The sequence below is a fragment of the Chiloscyllium plagiosum genome, chromosome 2, assembly GCF_004010195.1.
Source record: "Chiloscyllium plagiosum isolate BGI_BamShark_2017 chromosome 2, ASM401019v2, whole genome shotgun sequence".
Taxonomy (NCBI): domain Eukaryota; kingdom Metazoa; phylum Chordata; class Chondrichthyes; order Orectolobiformes; family Hemiscylliidae; genus Chiloscyllium; species Chiloscyllium plagiosum.
This window is the reverse complement of record NC_057711.1, coordinates 35239067-35263807: the sequence shown is the minus strand read 5'-3', so window position 1 is coordinate 35263807 and position 24741 is coordinate 35239067. Positions and strand designations below refer to the sequence as shown.

The 24741-nt window shown below is 38.1% G+C and overlaps 1 protein-coding gene across 2 annotated transcripts in view; it reads left to right on the top strand.

Annotated features, from left to right (window-relative positions):
- hexb (hexosaminidase B (beta polypeptide)) overlaps nt 1–22553 on the top strand; it is a 44554-nt gene extending 22001 nt beyond the window's left edge. The window contains exons 8-13 of one of the 2 annotated variants that reach the window (XM_043707509.1): nt 5005–5091; nt 8032–8104; nt 11945–12119; nt 18749–18839; nt 21663–21767; nt 22036–22553. In XM_043707509.1, the coding sequence (XP_043563444.1) occupies nt 5005–5091; nt 8032–8104; nt 11945–12119; nt 18749–18839; nt 21663–21767; nt 22036–22096 (592 nt within the window). In that variant the 3' untranslated portion in view covers nt 22097–22553. Of the gene's footprint in view, nt 1–5004; nt 5092–8031; nt 8105–11944; nt 12120–12738; nt 12911–18748; nt 18840–21662; nt 21768–22035 lie in introns of both variants that reach the window. The other variant, XM_043707515.1, reaches the window with a different exon arrangement.
- Nucleotides 22554–24741: the final 2188 nt, after the last annotated feature.

Below are 24741 nucleotides of genomic sequence, written 5' to 3'. Positions count from 1 at the left end.
TAACTACCCAGACTCATTCCCCTACCCTATTGCTCTACATTTACCTGTACTAATGCACATAATGTACACATCCCTGAATACTACGGGCAATTTAGCACGGCCAACTCACCTAACCTGCATATCTTTGGATTATGGGAGGAAACCGGATCACCTGGCGGAAACCCACACAGGGACAATGTGCAAACTCCACACAGTCACCCGTCTGGTGCTGTGAGGCAGCAATGCTAACCACTGAGCCACCGTGCCACCCATTTAAAAATTTTTGTTATTTTGACAAACAGCAGTGCACTCAAAACAGATCCCTGCGGTACACCACTAGTAACTGAACTCCAATATGAACATATCCGAACCACCACCGTGTCTTCTTTCAGCTTGCCAATTTCTGATCCAAACCGCTAAATCATTTCAATCCCATGCCTCCATATTTTATGCAGTAGCCTACTGTGAGGAACCTTCTCAAATGCCTTACTTAAATCCATATACACCACATCAATGGCGTTGCCCTCACCCACCTGTTTGGTCACCTTCTCAAAGAACTCAATAAGGTTTGTGAGGCATGATCTATCCTTCACAAAATCCTGCTGACTATCCCTAATCAACTTATTCCTATCGAGATAATTAGAAATCCTATCTCTTTTAACCTTTTCCAACACTTTACCCACAACTGGAGTAAGGCTCACTGATCTATAATTACCAGGGTTGTCTCTACTCCCCTTCTTGAACAAGGGAACAAAATTTGCTATCGTCCAGTCTTCTGGCACTATTCCTGTGGACAATGACGACATAAAGATCAAAGCCAAAAGCTTGGCGATCTCCTGCCTGGCTTGCCAGAGAATCCCAGGATAAATCCCATCTGGCCCAAGGGATTTATTTATTTTCACACTTTTCAGAATTTCACCTCCTCCTTGTGAACCTCAATCCCATCTAGTCTCGTAGCCTGTTTCTCAGTATTCTCAACATTGTCGTCTTCCAGTGAGAACACTGACGAAAAATATTCATTTAGTGCTTCCTCTATCTCCTCTGACTCCACGCACAACTTCCCACTACTGCCCTTGATTCGTCCTAATCTTACTTTAGTCATTCTTTTATCCCTTATATACCTAAAGAAGGTCCTGCCCATTCCTGAGCCATGTTTCTGTAATTACCAGTCCCACGTTCCTAACCATGTACCGAGTTCATCTGCCTTCCCTGTTAGACCTCTTGCATTGAATTAAATGCAGTTTGATTTATCAGTCCTACCTTGTTCTCTGCTTTGTTCCTGCATGCCCTGACTGTTTGACTCATCCCTTTTCCTACTTGTACCAGTCTCAGATTGATTTTTGCTCACTACTTCCCTGGGTCCCAACCCTCCACCTTACTGGTTTAAATCATCTCAAGCAGCTCTAACAAATCTCCCTGCCAGTGAGATTAGTTCCCTTCCAATTCAGGCACAATCCATCTTTTTTGTACAGGTCACATCTACTCCAGAAGGGATTCCACTGATCCAGAAATGTGAACCCTTTTCCCCTGCACCAACTGTTCAGCCACGCATTCATCTGTTTTATCCTCCTATTCCTACCCTCACTAGCTCGTAGCACCAGGAGTAATCTAGATATTACTACCCTTGAGGACATCCTTTTTAAACTCCTGCCTAACTTTCTATACTCTCGCTTCAGAATCTCGTCCTTTTCCCTTCCAATGTCATTAGTTTCAATGTGTACCACGATCTTCTGCTGGTCCCTCTCTTTGAGAACATTCTGCATCCTCTGAGATTTTGTTGATCCTGCCACCAAGGAGGCAACACACCATTCTGATTTTGCTGGTGGCCCCATAAACATCTGTCTGTGACTCTGACTAGAGAGTCCCCAATCACAATCGATCGTTTGGAACCTGACGTATCCCCTCATTACATTAGAGCCAGTCTTGATACTAGACTGGTATTGTGTAATGAGAGAGAATTAATTAGCAACCTTGTGTTCAAGATTATTTTAGGGAAGGGTGACTGTAATATGGTGAGAGAGAGTGACAGTTAAATCTGATTCTAGGGTCCTGAACTTAAAACTAAAGTTGATGGTATGAGGCATGCGTTGGCTAGGATAAGCTGGCCAAAGGTTCTTAAGGTGGATAGGCAATGGCAGAACACATGGATGAACTTCAACAATTGTACACCCCTGTCTGGCTTAAGAATAAAACGGAGAAGGTGGCTGACAGGGGAAACAAGGGATACAAGGGATAGTGTTAAAGGCAAAAAGGAGGAATATAAATTGGCCAGAAAAGCTGCAAACCTGACAACTGGGAGAAACTTAAAATTCAGCAGAGGAGCACAAAAGGTTTAATTCAGAAGGAGAAAATAGAATATGAAAGTATGCTTGTGGAAACCTAAACACTGACTGCAAAAGCTTCTATGGCTTCGTGAAGAGAAAAAGACTGCTGAAGATAAATGTAGGTCTCTTGCAGTTAGAATCCGGTGAATTCATAATGGACAAAAGAGATGGCAAACCAATTGAACGAAGACATTGGATCTGTCTTCACTACAGAGGACATAAATCTTTCAGAAATGCTAGGGGACGCAGGGTCAGTAGATCGTGTGCATCTGGACTTTCAAAAAGGCTTTCGACAAGGATTCATGTGAGATTAATAAGGAAAATTAAAGCATAGGTGTCAGAGGTAATTTATTCTATATGAATAGAGAACTGGTTGGCAGGCAGTTTTGAGTGGGGTATCACAGGGATCCCAGCTGTTCACCATAAACACCAACAATTTGGGCAAAGGAATTCAATGCAATATCTCCAAACTTGCAGATGACTTTAAGCTGTGTGATAGTGTGTGTTAAAGGAGGATGATTAGAAGATGTAGGCTGGCTGAGTGGGCAAATCCTCAGCAAATGCAATATAATGTGGATGAATTGGGGAAGAAAACAGGAAGGCAGATTATTATCTGAATGGTGGCAGTTTAGGAAAAGGTGAGGTGCAACAAGACCTGATGTCATGGTGGAACAGTTGCTGAAGGTTGGCATGGAGGTGCAGCAGATAATAAGGAAAACTAATGGCATGCTGGCCTTCATCAAGAAGATTTGAGTATACGTAGGAATGTCTTGCTGCTGTTATACAGGGCACTGGCGAGGCCATATTTTGAGTATTGTGTGCAGTTTAGGTCTTGTAGTCTGAGGAAGGACATTCTTGCTATTGAGAGAATCCAGCAGAGGTTCACCAGACTGATTCCTGGGATGGCAGGACTAACTTTATGATAGACTGGATCAACTGGGTTTGTACTCTCCCTGGAACTTAGTAGAATGAGGTGGGGGGGAAATCTCATTGAAGCATTTAAATCCTGACAGAACTGGACTGGCTAGATGCAGGAAGAATATTTCCGATTGTTGGAGAAGCCCAGAACTAGGAGTGACTACCTAAGAGTAAGGGGTAAGCTAATCAGGACTGAGCTGAGGAAGGATTTCTTCACTGACTTATGAACCAGTGGAATGTTGTATCACAAAGCTGTTAGGGCCAGTTCTTTTGATTCTATTCAAGAAAGAAGTTTGACGTGGCCCTTGCGGCTAAAGAGATCAAGAAGTATGGAGAGAAAGCTGGAATGGGATACTGAAATTGCATGATCGTTTTGAATGGTAATGCGAACTCGAAGGGCTGAATGGCCTACTCCTGTACCTATTTTCTATATTTCTGTTTACTGCCTCTGAACATTGGAATGAAATCATATTGAGCTTTGCTGATTTCTTTTGCTTTCAGAAAAGGGGTTTGGATAAATTTGATACTATTGCTTAAGTACCTGTCTGTATATCATTGCTCCTTGTATGCATACAATGCTGAACATAATCAAGTAGATTTGTGCAAATCTCTACATTTTGTTTCATAGTGTATACAGGGCATTGGCAAGGCCACACATGGAATATTGTGTGCAGTTTTGGTCCCCTTATCTAAGAAAGGGTGCTCTTGGTAAAGGAGAAAGTAAGGACTGCAGATGCTGGAGATCAGAGCTGAAAATGTGTTGCTGGAAAAGCGCAGCAGGTCAAGCAGTATCCAAGGAGCAAGAGAATCGACGTTTTGGGCATGAGCCCTTCTTCAGGAAAGAAGGGCTTTTGGTAAAGAGGGAGTTTAGCAAAGCTTTCAGAAATTGACTTGTGGGATGACAGGACTGACATGAGAGATTGTGTGGATTGAAATTGTATTAGTTGAGTTTAGAGGATTGAGGGCAGACCTCAAACAGTATTAAACCAGTTAGATCCAAGAAGGATTTTCCTGATGATGGGAGATGTCCAGAACCAGGAATCACAGTTTAAGGATAAGGGGCAAAACGTTTAGGACTGAGACAGAGAGAAATTTCCTCACCCAGAGTGGTAAGCATGTGGAATTCACTACAACAAAGTGATTTGAGGTCAAAACACTCCTTGAAAGAAGGAGCTAAATATCCCTTGATCCCTTCAGCCACAAGAGGTGGGGTTAGGATATTCAGTTGTTTGATCAGCTATGATCATTGTTAAATAGCAGATCAGCCTCAAGGGATCAAATGGCATACTCCTGCTCCTATGTTCTCAGTTCTTTAAGTACAGCAAACATTTCATTATCAAACACCTTTTTGGGACCAGGAGCATGTTAGTTGATCAAATATTCCAGATAATAAAAGGTACGCATAACCGCAGTAAACCCTCACCGAGTAAAGCTTTATGATGTCAACATCTGTCTCAAAATCAATGTAAATACATCAACAAACCTTCTAAAATAATTGTTAAAAATACCCAGTAAGTAATAGAAACTTAATGCTGAGATATACACATCACTGTTATGCAGTAAAAGTATAATACTTGGACATTGTGGTATTTCAGGTATTTAATTTTTGCCGGATTATCAAGAGTGCTGGTTGATCAGATGCTGGTTAAAACAAAATTTGCTATATACCAATATTACAGTATCAGGGTATAATTGATTCATATCAAGCATGTTAAATGCCTATGTTGACTGGAGCAAGGGTGTGCTGGTTTTTACCTCTAATTTTATTTATTTTCTTCTACAGGAAATCCAATCCTGCTATTACAGAGTTCATGCAAAAGCAAGGCTTTGGAAACGATTACAGAAAACTGGAATCTTTCTATATCCAAAAGTAAGGATTCTTTACCTTCGATATGTAATTTTGATATTACAGGCTGTATATTTGTGGTACTTGTTTTTGCCACTGTTGCTGTCTTGTGCTTTCCTTGTTGGATGTTCATTAGGAGCTTTGCTTTGTTTTTCAGTTTGGATCCCTCTCCTCTTCCTTTTAAACACCCTTTTTAGAAACCTCTCGTTGCATTAGAATGTGGACAGTCCAGGTTTTTTTTGTCTTGCTCTTCAATATTCACTGATCTTTCCTTCTGCACAGTTCTGAGAATCTCTTTGCTTTTGTGTTCTTGAACTGAGCACTTCGTCCTCCTTCAGAACATCCTAGTCCTGTTGAGGTCCACCTCTCCAGGTTCACATTCCAGCCTTGTGTAAAATGCTGCAAATTGCTCTTGATAATTCTGAAAACATGTAAAAAATAAAATCTTATTTAGTAGACATCAGAATGTGTATGCATTGTATTACATTTTAACAAGCTCTTGCTGCAGACAATGCAAAATATCTACTTTTTTGATTTAATCTTGCTAACTGAATTGTGATCAACTTATACTTGTAGTTCTTCTAGCTATTTGTCACATACCTCAGTTTGTAGGAAGAGCCTATCCAGGCCAAGTCTTTTTGACCAAGGTGCTTTTCTTTTAAAGAAGGCAAATTCTGTTTTGATCTCGGTGTCGTCATTTTTTGATATTTCCCAAGTATTACTTCCCATATAAAATCCTTAAATTCATTCTACGTCTCACATTCTTTGAATTTTTTTTTTCTGCTTTGTTTGAATTGTAGGATTGTTCTTGATTTTCTCATCTGCAGAAATAGTTGACCTTATCTGTCCTTTCAGTTCCTTCCCTCCTTTACTTGAAAGATTTTAATTGGATCGTTGGATATTGGTGGAAATAACATTGGCTAACTAAAGCTTTTCAAACCGTTTTTGATGCTTTATTTTTAGGATATAGATCAAGGTGGATGAGTATGGAAGCAACATGTGATAGTTAGAAGAAATTTAGTAAGATATTAGCTTTCAACATTGGTTATGATGGTATAAATATGAAGATCAACATGAAAGGAATTTGAGGGTTTTTTGTTGTTGAGGACAGGCAATGCTATACTGAGATGGAGATTTTGAAAGTAAGTGGCTAAGTGGGTGGCAACAACATTTAAAAGGAAAGCACTGGTGTAATGTGTATCTTGGTAGTTTACCATGTATTACAATGCTGTGACTAGCTAGGACGTAGGTCATCAATTCTAGGCAGTTACGATCAGTGAATCATTCTTGTCATGAAATACTAAAACTTCCAAATGTAACTTCACCAACACTCAGTTTTGCAGTAGTGCTCCAGCCTTTTATTCTATATGCCTTGATGGAAGTCTGGAAACCCAATTTTTTGGGTGATTTGAAATGGCAAGTCACTTTTTAAAATACTATTGCCAGTGGATCCTTTAAATATTGTTCACTATTTCCTTTTTAGATTTTAGATTATACTCCCATCTACCATCCTTGTATGCAAATATATTCAATTGCATCAGATATAATTCTGCCCACTGACTTCAGTTTATGTACGTTCTGATATTACATATAAAAGAAATATAGTTTTGAAGATCTGGAATCTAAAGTATTACTGCATTCAGTAACTTGAAAAGGAATTGATCCCAATTGTTACTGACATCAGTAATAAGTGTCTATATATATATATATATAATTTGCTTGGCTTACCACCCTGAAATTTTCTTACACTTGCTATGAGAACACTTGTTCGCACCAATATGAAGGGGGCTTTCATGTTTACTTTTATGATTTAAAACAGTAGAAGTTTTAAGCATTTTTTGGTGGATCTCTGCTTTTATGTTGTAGGAAATTTATATCAATATGAGAATATTGAGCTATAATTTGCTGTAGAAGGGCATCTAACCCTCTCCTCTGTTCATTTGATCTGCCTGACTTTGCATGCTTGGGATTTTCCATTTTCCTATGCATGAAAAATAGCTAAGATGCAAGTATACTAATGAAGCTTGACTGAAACAAACACCTGTGACCGAAGTGAAATGGGCACATGGTGATGTATGTTCTTAACTGGTCACATTAACGGATTGAGAAGCAAGTATAGAATTGAGCGGGTACATTCAATGGTAAGTCAAATTCAGGAAAAGATGGTGTGAAAGGGGCAAATGTAAAGTGTTGGAAATTTATGAACTAATACCTGGAGTACTTTGACTCCAAACTTGTAATAGGTAATTTCCAGTGTCAGATATTGTCATGTGGAAATATTGTCAATAATATTTCCACATGACAATGTGTTCTTACTCTAAATTGAGCTTCTTTGGCAAGGTTCGTTTGTACCTACTGCAAATATACAGTAGCTTTGCACCATTCAGTGCATTTCAATGTTGCGGCAGAATTTTGTCAGATAAATGAGTTATGCAATGGAGACAACAATTTTTGGATGAGTTTAGATGTTCTGCTTGCTTTGCCTGAAATGGCTGTACAATTTATTATGCAAGTACCATTTCATCAGTATTTAGTTTGTATTAATGTAATTTAAAACAAACCAACTTGAAGCCCAAGTTTTTAACTCTCATTTCCCAGAAGTCATCAGGAATCTGACTAGTTGTACAGGTCGTTCAACTGTAGCATGTGTTTCATCAATGTGAATTCGCTGTAAGATGATTGACGAATTAAGGATGCTGTTTCCAAAGCATGAACTTTTAAAACATGTATTGGCTGTAACTTGATTCCATTGCCAACATTTTAAGCTCTGTTTCTAAAGTACGATTTTTCTATAACACAGGATTGCACAAGAACAAAACCATAACATTATAGAAGAATTGACTGCAATCCAATAGGCAAAGTTATGCAAATGTTTCCTGAAATAAATGTTGTAAATAAACATAAGCACCTATTGATTTTAGCTTTTGCAAATCAAATACTGAATTTGTGTACATTTACTTGCAGTGTTCTGGATATTGTAACAAGCCATATGAAAGGCTACATGGTCTGGCAGGAAGTCTTTGATAATGGAGTGAAGGTAAGTGTGTGGAGTCAGTTTGGTATGCATTTATTTGAAAACCAGAAGCAAAACAGAATACTACTGATGTTTCCAGTAGTTAAAGCATTGGCTCAATGGCAAAGCTATACTAGTCTGAATAATTGAACTTAAAAGAGCAACTGTAGTACGAATATCAAATTTACAACCTGTTTCATAGTAATTCCAGAAATTGAAATAATTGAGCTTGGCGCTTTGACTATTTCATGTTCCGTGTTTTTGTCTTTTCAGCTTCTCTCTTCTGCTTGGTATTGCATGGCCTTATTTTAGCTTTTTTGCTTTTTTCTTAAGGATTCATGGTATTAATTTCTCAAACAGTTAAGCAACTTATTTTAACTAAATATTTGTAATTCTAAATACAGTGTGAGTTCTTAAGATATTGTATGTATTGTTTTAAGGTTTTCTGAACAAACTTTTGCCTTAGAGGTAACATGTTCCTTATATAAGTCCCTACCATGCAGGAGGTCTATAATATGCAGATAGTGAGTATGTACATTGTGAAATTCCAGACATAGTGTATTAATTACCCATTAATTTGCATCAGTTAGACAAAAAGAACAAACCATCACTGAATTTTTTTTGGAAGTGCAGTTAAAGTCCAAGTTATAGTTATACAGAAGAAGAAAAGGTCCTTCCACATATCAAATCTGTGTTGTCTTTAAAAAAAGTTCCTTTTACTTTTAAAGCTATTGGTGAATCTGTTTTGACTGCATCAAAAAATAGATTTCCCTCCCCTGTCCATCTCAATCTATTTAGTCCATGACCCCCCCCAGTGACCAACTCACCAATGAAAGGGAATATTTCTCCCTCGTTCCCTTGATCAAAATCACCTCTTCACCTTTATGACTGCCTTGGCTCGCAGTCAGCCCCTTCACTTTTGACCCCATACCAGGAAAGGTCTTGGCCTCATCAGTGCTAATCGATGAAATCCATAGGCTTCACCACATTTAACCATATCTTTATAGCACTTTTAAATTTTTTATGGATTTAAGAAACATATAAAGTCAAAAGAGAAAAAGTATAACATAGCAAAGATGAGTGGGAAAGCGGAGGACTGGGAAGCTTTTAAAGAACAACAGAGGATTACTAAGAAGGAAATACGCAGAGGAAAAAATGAGGTACGAAGGTAAACTGGCCAAAAATATAAAGGAGGATAGTAAAAGCTTTTATAGGTATGTGAAAGGGAAAAAAATGGTTAAGACTAAAATTGAGAAATCGTGGATGCGTTGGTGATTATTTTCCAGAGTTCGATAGGTTCAGGATTAGTTCCTGTGGATTGGAGGGTGGCTAATGTTGTACCACTTTAAGAAAGGAGCGAGAGAGAAAGAGTTGGATAGAGCTCTCGAGGATAGTGGAATCAAAGGTTATGGAGATAAGGCAGGAACAGGATACTGATTGAGGATGATCAGCCATGATCATAATGAATGGTGGTGCAGGCTCGAAGTTTTAACTGAGAAATTAGTGAAAATGTAGTACTGGAGGAAAGAAATGAAACTGAAAGTTGATTGTTGGATTTGTCTCCTAGAGTTTTGAAAGATGTAGCTATATAGACAGTGACAATAATGGTGATCATCATGTTTCAAAATTCTATTGATGCTAGAAATGGCTCCTGCAGATTGGAAATTAACAAATGTAACCCTACTATTCAACAAAGGAAGGAGAGTGAGAAACATAGACCAGTTAGCTTGGCATTAGTAAGATAAATTCTGGAATCGACTTTAAATGTTATAGCTGGGCAGTTAGAAAAGTATGGTAGGATTGGGTTGAGTCAGCATGGATTTATGAAATGGAAATCATGTTTGCCAAATCTGTAGGAGTTTCTCAGCAAGTAAAGTGAATGTGCTATATTTGAATTTTCATAAAGCGCCCAATGAAGTTCTGTATGAGAATTTGGTAAACAAAATGTGATTAGTAAAATATGGGATAGGGGTTGTACATGCATTGGTTTGGATTAAGGATCCATTAACTGATTAAAACAAGGAATAAAGAGGATCATTCTCAGGTTGGCAGTAACTAGTGTGATACTAAAAGAAACAATGCTTGGGCCCCAGTTGTTCCATGTTTGAAAGTGGAGACCATTCAGAATATTTGAAGTTTGCTGACCAGACAACTAGGTGAGTGAGAATGAATTGAGTAGGATGCAAAGAGACTTCAAGGGGAATTTGGAGAAGTGAGGAGAGTGAACAGGAATGTGTGTACAACATGTCAATTGGCACATCAAAACTCACCAATGGACTCTGGTGTCCTTGTCCATTGCTCGCTAGAAGATGTGGGTACAGTGAGCAGTTAACAAGGCAAATAGCATGTTGGTATTTTATTGCAAGAGGATTTGCACACTGGAATAAAGAAATCTTGCTGCCAATTGTATAAAGCCTTGGTGAAACTGAACCTAGGATATAGTGTGTGAAGTTATTTTGGGTCTGCTTATACTGTATAATGAAGGATAAACTTGCTGTAGAGGGAGGACAACCTATCACACTCTGAACCTATAAGGAAGCTTAGCCTATATTCTTTAAAGTTTAGAATAATAGGTGATCACCTGAAGCATAAAGAATTCTTCCAATGTTTGAAAGGAAAATTGTTACAAAATTAGACTTCTGGGTACTTCTTTTGGATTTCTTGAAATTGACTAACATACAAATTAAGTATATGGTCCTTTGATCATGGATCTGATTATTCCCATCCACACCCAATAAATGGTCAATTCCTAGCTCATCAAGAATTTATCTGGTTCTGCTTTTTAAAAATGTTAATATTTTGCCTCTACTGTCTTTCGAGGAAAAGACCCCCTGAGGAAAATGTATCTATCTTTCTCTGCCTCTTTCCCTCTTCAGCCCCACTCTGCTGGCTCCATCTTGTTAGTTCAAAAAATGTTGAAAATATCCATTTGTGAAGCATCACCTGAAAGTGGCTCTATGCAGAAAAGGTTTGAGAAGCGATGACACTTCAGTTGTGAGTTGAAGAAACTAGGATTGTCCTCCCTTGATCATGAAGAATCTAATATAAGCAGCGAGACAGAAATTCCTCGATTAGAGGATTAAAAAGTCAGAAGGCACAGATTGGTTCATTTTCCAGGCACCTTCAAAGCTGATAAGGGAAATTATTTTTAAACAGCAATTGGTTCTGAAATGCTAATAAAGGTCGACTGAATTGTGGCTATCAAAATCGAATAAATATCTGCCAGTGTAAATGTTTGCATCTTTTGTGAGGAAAATAAAGGTAGTGGTGCTAGCTGAATTGCTCTTGGAGATGTCTCCCTCTTGTCTGTAACCATACTGTCATTCTATGTAGTGCCATTATTAATTTGGCTGTTTTTATTTTAAAAGCCTCTTCCACAATCCTGCAAGTGATGCTAATGCAGTTTAGTTTCTGTCCTGTTTGGAGTGAAATTTACTTTTGAAGCTAACCTAAAAGTAGTGAGTAGTCCAGTCAACTGCTATGTATAGTGCAATTTTTACATCAGAATATCCAATTTGTTTTACACTTAATATGCAGTGATTTCCTGCATATGCAATAAAACAGTAAACAGGAGTTTACTTTTCCTTCTACTTTTAGAACATAGAATTATACAGCGCAGAACAAGCCTTTCAGCCCTCTATGTTGCGCTGACCTGTGAACTATTTTGCTGCTTTTACTCTGGCTGCCTTACTACTCCAGTCAATCAATAGATTTTGTGACAAATTTAATATTGACGGCATTAACTTTCACTTGATTTGTCCTTAATACACAGATTGTCTTCAGTGGTAAACCTTTTATTTAGATGATCGTACTTGAATGCTAAGTATAGTTGGCCGTAAATTTTAAATGTACTTACTTTTGCAGATTAAGCCAGACACTATAGTTGAAGTGTGGATGGAGAGAAATGCGAAAGCAGAGTTATCTAAAGTAACACTAGCTGGGTTTACAACCATTCTTGCAGCACCCTGGTACTTAGATTATATTTCCTATGGACAGGACTGGCAAAAGTACCATCAAGTTGAGCCTCTCCATTTCAACGGTTGGTTACTTTTCATTTATTAGAATTAGGAATGATAATGCCATAGTATATTTTGTCCCTCCCTAGTTACACATTTCTGAATCCAAAATTCCTAATTTTAATTTTTAAATATACACTCAGTGAAAAATAAGATGACTTGATAAATTTAACTTGCTTCATTATTCTGTTAATACCATGTTCCTTGCATTTGTGTTGCACCTTTCTTGATGATCACCTGCAGATTAAGGTTTTTTTGACCTGGGCTGAAGCTGTAAAAGTTAAATGATCATAAATCTGTGGTACTTTATATACTAGTGTATGTTTCAGAACACTAAATCTTTGCATATTTCCTTCAGCTGCCCTGCTTTTATAGGGGAACATTGCTATTGCCTGGTTGAGCTACTTTTGAGCTATTTCATGACGTAATGTAGCTAGATGTGTTTTATTGGACTCCATATTACCTGCTGTTTGCATGTCTGACTTAATTTTGCTTTTAGAACTGAAGTGGGAGTAGTGTATTTAAAAGTACTTTAGATGTTTTAGTCTACAGCTTTGTTTCTAAGATCTTTGTATAACGATATTTTGTTAGACTGAAATTATCATGTTGGGTTTCTTGTCTCTGCACTTTTTTGGTTTGTAGTTGAAGCCGGATACCATTATCCATGTGTGGAAAGGTGGCTACCAGCAGCAAATGGCAGCTGTAACACTTGCTAAGTTTCATGCTCTTCTGTCCTCTCCATGGTACCTGAATGTCATTTCATATGGCCAAGACTGGCGGAAGATATATGCAGTGGAACCATACAACTTCAATGGTGTGTTGTTAAATCTGTCCACATAGGAACATTTTATCTGTACTCTTCCTACATTGAACCATTTTAGCACCTGTTATTGAGCTTCAAACTACGCAAGTGTTTTTAAAAGATGATCAGGACTCAGAATGTATTATTGAAAATAATGATTTAAGATTGTTACTCTTAAAGGCCAGTGGTGACTAAATTGGGCTAAAAATTAGCAGAGGAGTAAAACTGCTCCACTTTTGAGATGTTTCCAGCTATTTTATCTAAGTTGTTCATTTGTTGGGAAATGAAACTACAGCGAGGGACACAAACAGTTCATTTTTTAGTGTTGTGAAGTTGGTGTATAAAATTGTAAAAGGGGGGAAAGTGTGTGTGGCCCCTTTTTTTAAAAAAAGATTTTTTCTATGCTTAGCTATCTGGGGGGAAAATACTATGTAAAGAACACCCAAATTGAAACATTTTATCGAGCAGCCAAGCAGCATTTTTACCAAGATAACCAGTCTCCTCGAATTTAGTCAATTAATTTAAACCAAGCCTTTAGATACTAAAAACCTATCCAATTTAAACCTGATGGTGTTGACAACCCGTGAACTAATCCAATTGTAAAAAAATTAATAAGTCATCAAAGATAGAAAGGTGAAGGCATTTTGGCAAATATGGGAGATCCAACTGAAGAGATAACAACTTCCAACTCTCAAGTTCCATCTATCCATAGTAAAAGTTACCACAACATGGTTAGCTATTATTCCAGACAGCAGAATTCCAAGAGAACAGTCCTGTTACCAAAATTTGATGGAGGCATGTTTCAGAAAGATGATCAGTGGAGAGGGTGAGGAGAATTTTGGAAGACACATTCTATGAACTTTGAGAGACTAAGTTTTAATTGATTGTTTTCTTGGATTTGTGTAAGTGGGACCTGTTATTGAAACTGTAGAATATGGTTCAATTAGGAATAGTTAGGGGGAAATTGTTTGGTTTGTTAGTAATTCTGTTAATTTGTTCACCGCGGGAGTTAGATAAATAAATTGTTACTGGTTAATTAGAGAGAGGGAAAGGATTCCGTTTCATTTAACCACTCCTTTTATAATCGATTTGGGATAAGAGGTCAATTATACCACTTTTCTCACCTCAAGTTGTAAGTTTGCTCGCTGAGCTGGAATATTTGTTCTCAGACGCTTTGTCACCATGCTAGGTAACACCAGTGAGCCTCTGTTGAAGCGCCGGTGTTCTGTCTCCGTTTCTGTTTGTGTCTGTCTTGGTCTGTTGTGGTGGGTGATATTACTTCTGGTTCTTTTTATGAGAGATTGGTAAATAGGTCCAAATCGATATGTTTGTGGAGTTCCAGTTTGAATGCCAGGCCTCTAGGAATTCCTGTGCATGTCTTCGTTTAGCCTGTCCCATGATGGATGTATTGTCCCAGTCGAACTGGCGTACGTCATTGTCTGTATGTAAGGATACCATTGATAGTTGGCCAGGTCTTGTGGTGGCTAGTTGGTGCTCATGTATCCTGGTGGTTAGTTTCCTGCCAGTCTATCCAATGTAATGTTTGCTGCAGTCTTTTCAGGGTATTTTGTATATGACATTTGTTTTGCTGGTCGTTGGTATAGGCTCCTTTAGATTCATGTGTTGGTATGTTTGTGGGCTACCATGATGCCTAGAGGCCAGAATGGTCTGGAGTAAACATTACATCAGACAGATGGCTAGGAATCTAGCCACCAGGATACACAAGCACCAACTAGCCACTAAAAGACACGACAAAACTTGAAAGGGTTCAGAAAAGATGTTGCCAGGGTTGGAGTATTTGAGCTATAGGGAGAAGTTGAATAGACTGGGTTTGTTTTCCCTGGCTGAGGGGTGACCTTGTGGAGGTTTATAAAATAATGAGAGGCATGGATAGAATAAATAGACAAAGTCTTTTCCCTGGGGAGGGGAGAGTCCAGAACTAGAGGGCTATAGGTTTAAGGTGAGAGGGGAAAGATATAAAAGAGACCTAAGAGCAACATTTTCACGCAGAGCGTGGTATGTGGATGGACTGAGCTACCAGAGGAAGTGGTGGAGGCTAGTACAATTGCAACATTTGAAAAGCATTTGGATGGGTATATGAATAGGAAGGGTTTAGATTAGATTACCTACAGTGTGGAAACAGGCACTTTGGCCCAACCAGTCCACACCGACCCTCCAAAGAGTAATCCACCCAGAATCCCTTCCTTCTGACTAACGCACTTAACACTATGGGCAGTTTTAGCATGGCCAATTCACCTGACTTGCACATCTTTGGACTGTGGAAGGAAACCGGAGCACCCGGAGGAAACCCATGCAGATATTATGAGAATGTGCAAACTCCACACCGACAGTCGCCTGAGGCTGGAATCTAAACTGAGCTACCGTGCCACCCCTTTAGAGGGATATGAGCTGGGTGCTGGCAGATGGGACTTGATTGGGTTGGGATATCTGGTCAGCTTGGTCGAATTGGACTGAAGGGTCTATTTCCATGTTGTACATCGCAATGACAACCAACTATCACTAGTATCCTTACACACAGATGATTAGAGACACCGGTTCGACTGGGACAATACATCCATCTTGGGACAGATTTAAATGAAGGCACACGTGGGAATTCAGAGGCCTGGCATTTGCACTGGGACTCCATTGACAAACATATCAATTTTGACCCCATTTACCAGCCTCTCAGAAAAAGAACTGGAAATTATATCACCCATCACAACAGACTAAGACACACACACAATGCGGGACAGAACACCAACACTTCAACGAAGACTCACTGATGTTACCTAGCATGGTGCAGAAACTGCTAAGAACAAATCTTCCAGCTCGGCGAGCAAGCTTACAACCTGAGCTACAAATCTTCACAAAAATCTCAAATTTTCTCCCTTTTATTAGATTACAAGACAAGGTTATTTTCTCTGTGTGTTTGGGTTTTAATTATCAAAGGGGTGTCAACCTCCTCTTAACACTAGCCATACACTTCAAATAAACCATGCAACTCATTTCTTAGCTTGCTCTTTGGAGAAACTTTAAGTAGCCTGATTCCTTGTAATTCTGCATTGCCCTCCCCTGCTTTCCTTTTCTATATCATTTCCTTCTTTACAGATCATCTATCTTGCACAAATCCTTTCTCCTTTGGTCATTGCGTTTAAGTATTAGAAGTTTGCTTTTCTAGTTACTGACCACCTGTTTCCCAATGAATTATATTCCATTTTGAACAGGTAGTAACTCTCCTTTTTTAATGTTCTGTGCTAGCAGGCAAATGAATAACTTCATACTCTGTACCTCCTGCTCTAGAGGCTTTCTTACTTTTGGAAAGTTATCTAAATGCTATATTTCACCTGTCCCAATTATAGTATACCAGCTCTTCCATTTTTAACTTTTCTAATTGACGTGTGGCAGTCCGTATTCTGCCTGGCATCCCTTTAAGTTAATGCATTATGTTTTTCTAAATCACTCACTCTAATCCTTTTAGTGTGGTTTGTAAAATCATATGCCTGTACTTGCTGTTTAGGACACTGTCATAATTTGGTTAATTTTATTTCGTTGTATACTATTTGGGCAAATGAAATGAGATGCATAACTTTTAATATGCACAGACAGAATGTTGCTTTTATCTAAAGTATATCACGATATACAAAATCGAAACAACATGCCGTCTTGTCCCAACTGATCTCTTTTTTTACATTCTCATTCCATCTACCTGATCTCAAACTTTCAGCACCTCTCTTCCCCTCACTCCCACTCCAACCCTTCCCACATGTTCATCTAGTTTAATCTTTCAATTTGGTAAGTGTAAGCAGCAAGAAATTACAACCACATTCTCAGAGATTCCTAAAAAGACTGCAATACTTTGTATATTTATCCACATCTAGTGGGAAGATATCAATCCGTGATCATAGTGAGCAATCAGTTTTCATGAATCATAGAATACCACCTCCTATAAGTATTGTACTGTTTCGATCTCTTTTTTATCTTTTCCCCTGTCACCCCAAACCTATGCCCTCTAGTTCTGGACTCCCCACCCCAGGGAAGAAACTTTTGTCTATTTATCCTATCCATGCCCCTCATGATTTTATAAACCTCTATAAGGTCACCCCTTAGCCTCCAACACTCCAGGGAAAGCAGCCCTAGCCCATTCAACCTCTCTCTATAGCTCAAATTCTCCAACCCTGGCAACATCCTTTGTAACTCTTTTGTGAACTCTTTCAAGTTTCACAATTCCCTTCCGATAGGAAGAAGACCAGAATTGCACACAATATTCCAAAAGTGGCCTAACCAATGTCCTGTACAGCTACAACATGACCTCCCAAATTCCTGTACTCGATACTCTGACCAATAAAGGAAAGCGTACCAAACACCGTCTTCACTATCCTAACTACCTGTGACTCCACTTTCAAGGAACTATGAACATGCAATCCAAGGTCTTTTTTGTTCAGCAACATTCCCTAGGACCTTACCATTAAGTGTTTTGTTTGAAACAATAGAGTATGCAGGAGGATCTATTTGGATCTTTGAATTTGAGTCAGTAACATAGAAGCAGCATTTTAAGTGCTTGACTTCTGGATTGTACAATTTTTTTTTTCTGTTTGGAGGATTTACCATTTTTCCAATAAGTGCATGCTGCTAACAATTTTTGTAAATCTGTTTTCACATTCCTCAAGCTTTCACCTTTTACTACCACCTAACAAGTAATTTGCATTTGCCATTTGAGCTCTTGACAATGTAACCTTTGCCAAATTCAATGCAGCCAAGCTTTTTTTTTGAAATGCCAAAGAGCACGTGGAGAAGCTCGACGTTCAGTAATGTGTACTTTTGAAGCATTCAAACAACTGATTGATTACGTATTCCCTTGTTGGAAGGCATAAGTGTCTGGACTTGGTAGAAAACACTTGAATCTCATCTGCTATTGCCACTATCTCTTGTAGCAACCATGCAAAAAGTAAATGTGCAATAGAATTAAGGGGCAAACAAAATCATTGCACATGTAAAATGAACAAACTGCAGCAGTCCAAACCTCTACTTCATAGATCTAATATATACCAGTCAATGATTTGGAGAGTTTAATGAACTCTACCTGACCATGCATGATCTGTTTGATATAAAATGGGGCTGATATTTCTGTAAATTAAGGAAGTCTGCACTTTGCAACATCATGTAACATTTGAATACTGAAATATTCCTTGTACAATACATTTAATTCTTTTGATTGACAAAGGCAAAATCATTTGTTCTATTTGCTTGATCATCACAATTGGCACCTGTGCCATAATTTGTCTTTTTAAATAAAACCAGTAATGAACATTTTTAAAAAAAACTTTGGTTTAATTTCTCATACTACTGCATTCTCTTACCATTTAAATCAATAGATTTGTGGTAAGTTTAATTTTGATTGGATCAATGAATTTCATCACGTATTTTCTTTAGTGGTATGTTGCATTTTCACAATTCTATAAATATAGTACTTTTTCAAACATAAATATTGTCTTCAAAAGCACTATATTTTGAGACAGTTGAAAATGTTGCATACAGTTGTTTTAGGCAACATCGTTGGAAAAAATAGTTAACCCAACTGTGATTTTTTTTCTCACTGAGTAAATGTTGCATGAATTTTTCCAACTTTTTTTGCTGCAAATATCACAAATGTAAAATATTTAGTTTTGGAATCCATTTAGTATTCTAAAGATGTTACATAATGTGAATTGTTTATCAATATACTTTATGGTAATTATTCTGCCAACTCATTCTAAAGGTCTACTTATTTGCTTGATAATTGGACTAGACTTTTTCTTTCTTGGTGATTTGTTGTCTCACTAGTAACCTTCCCTCGTTTTAAAAAATTTACAGGAACTGCAGCACAGAAGAAGTTGGTGATTGGTGGAGAAGCTTGTCTCTGGGGTGAATATGTGGATGCAACCAATCTTGCCTCACGATTATGGTATCAAAATTTCCCGCTGCTATTAGATATCTTTTTCTCAACCCAGAAATTAAGTCAAATTTTTTTGTAGTTTTCAAAACCTTTCATGCAATACATTTTAATTTAGCAATGTATGTAGTTATGGTTTTGTTATACTGTGTTCAGATTTTTGTTTGGTTTTTCTCCATCGTAATTGGGGATGGACAACAAAATGCCTGTAGAATGAGGTATTTGGCACTTTTACGAGTTCACATCTTGCCAGGTGGAACCTATAAACTATTGATTAACTTACACTTATGGTGAAAATAGGTTTCATTATTGGGGCGATTTAGGAGTTGCATATTATTGCTGGTTGTGAAATTCTTGGCATTCAAAATAGCTCAACAGATCTTGTATGATTCTGAAGGGAAATCGGTTCTGGCAAATAATGTCTGTGTATTATTTTGAGAAAATTGGTTGTTTCTGAGGGCTTAGCCTGACTGCGTGCAAGTTTTGCCACATCCTCCTTGACTGAGGGGACTTAATGTTTTGAGATGTGGTGTATTCAGTATGCAGGCTTTGTACTTGGCATTTAAAACCCCATATTCCTCTTGATATTTCTGTTCCCATGCTTCCTTTCCATTTCTCCTCATCTCTTTTTCTCTCACCACCCCAACAAGTGCTCCCAAAGCCTGCAGTACATAAATGTTTTACAAGTATTTTGTAGATTAAAGATTTTTAAAGAGCTTTTTTTTTACTTGATGTTTCGTGAACAGAGTACTGAGCTTTGAATAAGTGAACAAATCCTCCAGAGTAAAATAGAATTTTATTAGCTACTGAAAGCTTAAGATTTCTCACTTCTATTCATTTCTTGAAAGTTTTTTGTTTGTCTAATTTGTGATTATCAGATGTGGGCTCTTAAATATACTTATTTTATTCCCTATGCTTGTTCCAAAGGACGACTTAAAAACAAATATGAATCCTCCATTCTGGGCTACTAATTGATTATATGTCGTATGTGATTAAATTAAAAAGGGCAAGGATAGGAAAGGCATGAGACATATATAATGACGAGCAGAGTATGATGGAGCATATGAACTTAGGAGTGCAGAAAGAATGATAAGTCGCAGTTCCCTCCCTCAGAGCATTGTGGGTCAACCTATAGAATGTGGACTGCAGTGGTTCAGAAAGCAACTCCGTACCATCTCTCAAGGGCAACCAGTAATGAGCAATAAATGCTGGCCAGCCAGTGACACCCACATCCCACAAACTAATTTAAAAAAAAACTAAAGGCTCTTTATCTGAATTGGTGCAATATTTACAACGCAAATATGGACAAGTATAATCTGATGGCCAGCCAAGATGTATACCTCAGTACAACAGGATCTTGATCAGATGGGCCAAAAGGTGGCAGATGGAGTTTAATTTCGATAAATGTGAGGCACTGCATTTTGGAAATGCAAATGAGGACTGGTAATGGTAAGATCCTCTGGAATGTGGCTGAACAAAGACCTTGGGATGCAAATTCATAGTTCCTTGAAAGTGGAGTCACAGGTAGATTGGATAGTGAAGATGATGTTTGGTATGCTTACCTTTATTGATCTGTGCATTGAGTATAGGAGTTTGGAAGTAATGTTGGGGTTGTAAAGGACATTGGTAAGGGTGTTTTTGGAATACTGTGTAATTCTGGTCTCTGATATAGGAAGGATGTTGTGAAACTTGTAAATCTTTTCTGAACCCTTTCAAAGATGTTGCTAGGGTTAGAAGATTTGAGCTATAGGGAGAGAATGAATAGGTTGAGGTTATTTTACCTGGAGCATCAGATGCTGAGGGGTGACCTTTAGAGGTTTATGGTAAGTAGACAATGTCTCTTCCCTGGAGTGGGATGTCCAGAACTAAAAAGCATACTAAAAAGATGAAAGATTTAAAAGGAATCTAAGGGACAACTTTTTCACGCAGAGGGTAGTGAGTGTATGGAATGAGCTGTTAGAGGAAATGGTGGAAGCTAGTACAATTATAACATTTAAAAGGCATCTTTAAAAGGATGGGTATATGAATAACAAGGGTTTAGAGGAATATGGGCTAAATATTGGCAAATGTTGGTTGACATAGGAGAATTGGACCGAAGGCCTGTTTCTGTGCTGTTAAATTTAAGTTATAGAGGAACACGGTTGTTCTGCATCATGAACCACAGAAAATCAGTGTGCAGGCACAGCAAGTACTTAGAAAGGCAAATGATATGGCTGTTTGCAAAAGAACAGAATTCACAAGAGAAATTTTATTGCAGCTTGAACATTGGTTAAAATGCATATAATATGTATGATTTTTTTTGTCTTTATAACAATTGCTTGGGTTTACTCAGCTGATTTTGAGTTGAAGTGATTTATCTTTGTAAGCTAAGTTGAGCATGTGGGCTTACAGCCATTTAAAGTTCAGAAGAGTGCATAATGACCTTTGTTGAAACATTCATGATCCTAAAGTTACTTGCTACAGTGAATGCTCAAAAGGATGTTCCCCCTTCGGGTGAGTGTGGAATGACGGGATTTTATTTTTCACAAATTAGTCTGCCAATTAAGGTGGAGGTTAGGAGTTTATTATGGCTTTGTGACATGTGGAATTCTCTTCCCCTGAAAGCAGTGCAGGCTGAATCCTTTGAAGGCTGTTTAATTTTGTTGAAGGATACAAGTTTATGGGAGGACAGGCAGGAAAGTAGAGGCCACTGTTGGATTAGGCAGGATATTATCTATTAATCTAGTAGGCCTAAAGGACCAATTTTTCATATTTCCTGCATAATTCTACATATTCAAACTAGAGAGCAGGGCTGGTCATTGAAAATGTATCTCTACTTTCACTTTTTCCCTGAAGGCCTCGGGCAAGTGCAGTTGGTGAGCGTCTTTGGAGCACTGAAAATACAACAGATATAAGTGATGCATACAAGAGGCTAACCAAACATCGCTGCCGCATGGTCCGGTAAAAACTGATCTAAAATTTGCTGTTTATTTAAAATATTCCTCATTTGCATAATTATCTTCAATGTTTGTTTAAATTGCCCTCTCGTCAAGTCTCACTACATCCACAGTAAACAAGTAAGGCGGTTCTAATTTGGATTTCAACATTGGTAATGATACTGATGCATTGAATCTGCTTAAGGAGCATATTGAAAGACCTCCTTTCAACCTGTTCACTAAATTGCAGTTAGTACAAGCAACTGACTTTTTCTTTAACCCCTTCTTTGCAGACGTGGGATACCGGCTGAACCACTGTTTGTTGGCCACTGTGATTATGAATATAGAGGGTAACAACATTCATCTGATCAAATGAAGCTTCTCTGGAACAAGAAAACTGGATGCATCTTTAGAAATTCAGTGCAAACTAGCATAACTTAAAATTAAATTTGATCAACACTGAGGTTTTACAGAATTTTGTTTTGGAATAAGAATGAATGTTTGATTTTTTTTAAAATGTCATTTGGAAGGATTGTGCAATAAAGTTCAAAATTATATTTTTAAAATGAACTTTATTGTTGCCTTCTCTTAGAATTTTTTAATGATGTATCTAGTCAGTGATGAAAATGTTGTGTTATATTTTAACTTACCAAAATCAAAGTCTAAATTTGCTACATGACCAATATTGAGCGATTATGGCATTTTATCTTGATGCATTATTTCCTCTACACTTTTTTAAAGAAAATGTTTATGTATAACCTGACAATTATAAAAATGCAGTGTGTTGAAATTAAATGAAAATAAAATTTGATCATGTCCTAACTTTTTTTCAAAAACAGAAATTGCTGGAGTTTGTCAGCAGGTCTGGCAGCATCTGTGAAGACGACAAAGCAGAGTTAACATTTCGAATCCAGTGACTTTTTTTTAGTGCTTGCTAATCAGTTATTGAGCTATTTAAAGAACTGAAACAAAAGCTTGGTAATTTGGCAGAAGACGTTTTGAGAAGCTCAGCAATTTCAGTAGACAAAATGCAGAAAAACTCCAGTCAGACTGTCTGTCTCTTGAAGGTATTTTGAGATTGGTAATAAATGCTGGCCTTTCTGGTATCACCAACATCAGAGTCCTAGAGATCATGGCCTTAATGCAAGAAATGAATCCGAGCTGAACCTAGAAAGCAAAGTAGGTAAAGTAGATAGTATGCTATTTGGGAACACCTAGGAAATTATTGACCAAACAAAAATTAATTCTAATATCAAAATTGAAAAGTATTGGATGCTAATCCATTTAAAGAAGGATTCCAATTAGATGAAGAGAACTAGTTCCGATAAACTGTTAGAAGTAGTTTTAAGTTGAATAGTTAGTGTTGGAAAATTACAAAGGAGTGTCTACCTCAAAGATTATTGGACCCAAACAATCCTTATTAGTGTTCATCTCTGCATCAACAATGTTGTTAATCCTATTGTCTTCAACTGTTAGTGATTGATGCAAAAAAAGTTCATCTAACTGCAATTGTTTATTTCATCATCGTTACTTAAGTAGCCACAACTATTAAGCAAGTCCTTCAGCTAACTGATCTAATTTGGTTGTAAAAGAAGTGTTGCAGCAGTTTCTTAGCAACAACCTTTAATTCAGTCACTTAGTCTCATTTTCCTTCATGGTGATGATACTTGACATTCCCTCACTTAGCTCTAAATCATTCCGTATATCACCACTCTTGTATATTATCACTGGGAACCTTCCTGCTATTTAAACTGTCACATCTTCATATTTCAATGTGTCATGTCTCATCTTTCTGAAGGTTTTGAGGTGACTTGATAATTTAAAGCAGAAGCATTGAGGGAGACTCCTATTGCATTATCTTATTTGGTTTTAAGTGATTCCGTTCTAAGGGGGTGGAGGGAGGAAGAGTATTACATGGTCTAAAACTCTGGTTTCAGAGTAGTAAAGTGAGTGACCGGGCCAACAGTATATCTCCTTGACCAATGAAATTTTAAGCATTGAGAAAAAGAGAAACAATGGAGTGAACTTGGATGAATTAATCAAATCTCCTGGTAGAGATTGTCACACAAATATTGTCACTGCTCAAAATAATACAAGGAAGCAAAAATTAAGAGAAGATTACAACTTATCTGCTTTCTCCTGGACTGCCTCTTCCGCAAGGTTCTTCATGATCCATGTTTTCATTTGTGCTTTGGTTGTGTAGAGCTAAGAACTATTGGCTTGATAAACCCAACTTATAAACTCCAATGTTCATTCTGTGGGAGTTGGGAAGGTGGAAACAGTGGGGCTGTGTTAGGACTTGGGCAGATGACCCTGAAAGTATGAGGCATGCTGATCCAGGCAGATTTGTTTTGAGGTAGTTATGATTGGCCCTTGTGAAGGATCTTTAATTAATTATGATTCCATGAGGACATTCTCGCTCTCGCTCACTCTCTCTCCCTCCCTCCCTCCTTCCCCCCCACCCCCAAATAGTTAACCCTTTGGGTGGGGAGGGATGAACTGGCTTGCCTGAATTCAAGCCTTCTGTCAGTTCCCACAACACCATTATGTTTAAAAAGGACTCTTGCATGCAAACCTTTTCCTAATCCAAACACATTAATCAGGCTCTTTTTTTTTGGAAAGAAGGCTTTCTTGATTTCCAGACCAAAGAGTAGCCATGGGCCCTAGCTATCTCCATCGACTGTGTGGAACAGTCCATCTTCTGCAGTTACACCAGCATCTCTTGCTCTGCTATATCGATGACTGACTGACTGTATCAGTGCTACCTTGTGCTCCCACAAGGAGGTTGAATAGTTCATCGACTTCACATACACCTTCCACCCCAACCTCAAGTTTACCAGGGCCATCTCAAACACCTCCCTCCCTTTCCTGGACCTCTCCATTGCTATTTCTGCCAAATGCCTCTACAAATGCACTGACTCCCACACCAACTTGACTACACCACCTCCCACCCTGCCTCCTGTAAAAACACTATCCCTTATTCCCAATTCCTCTGCTTC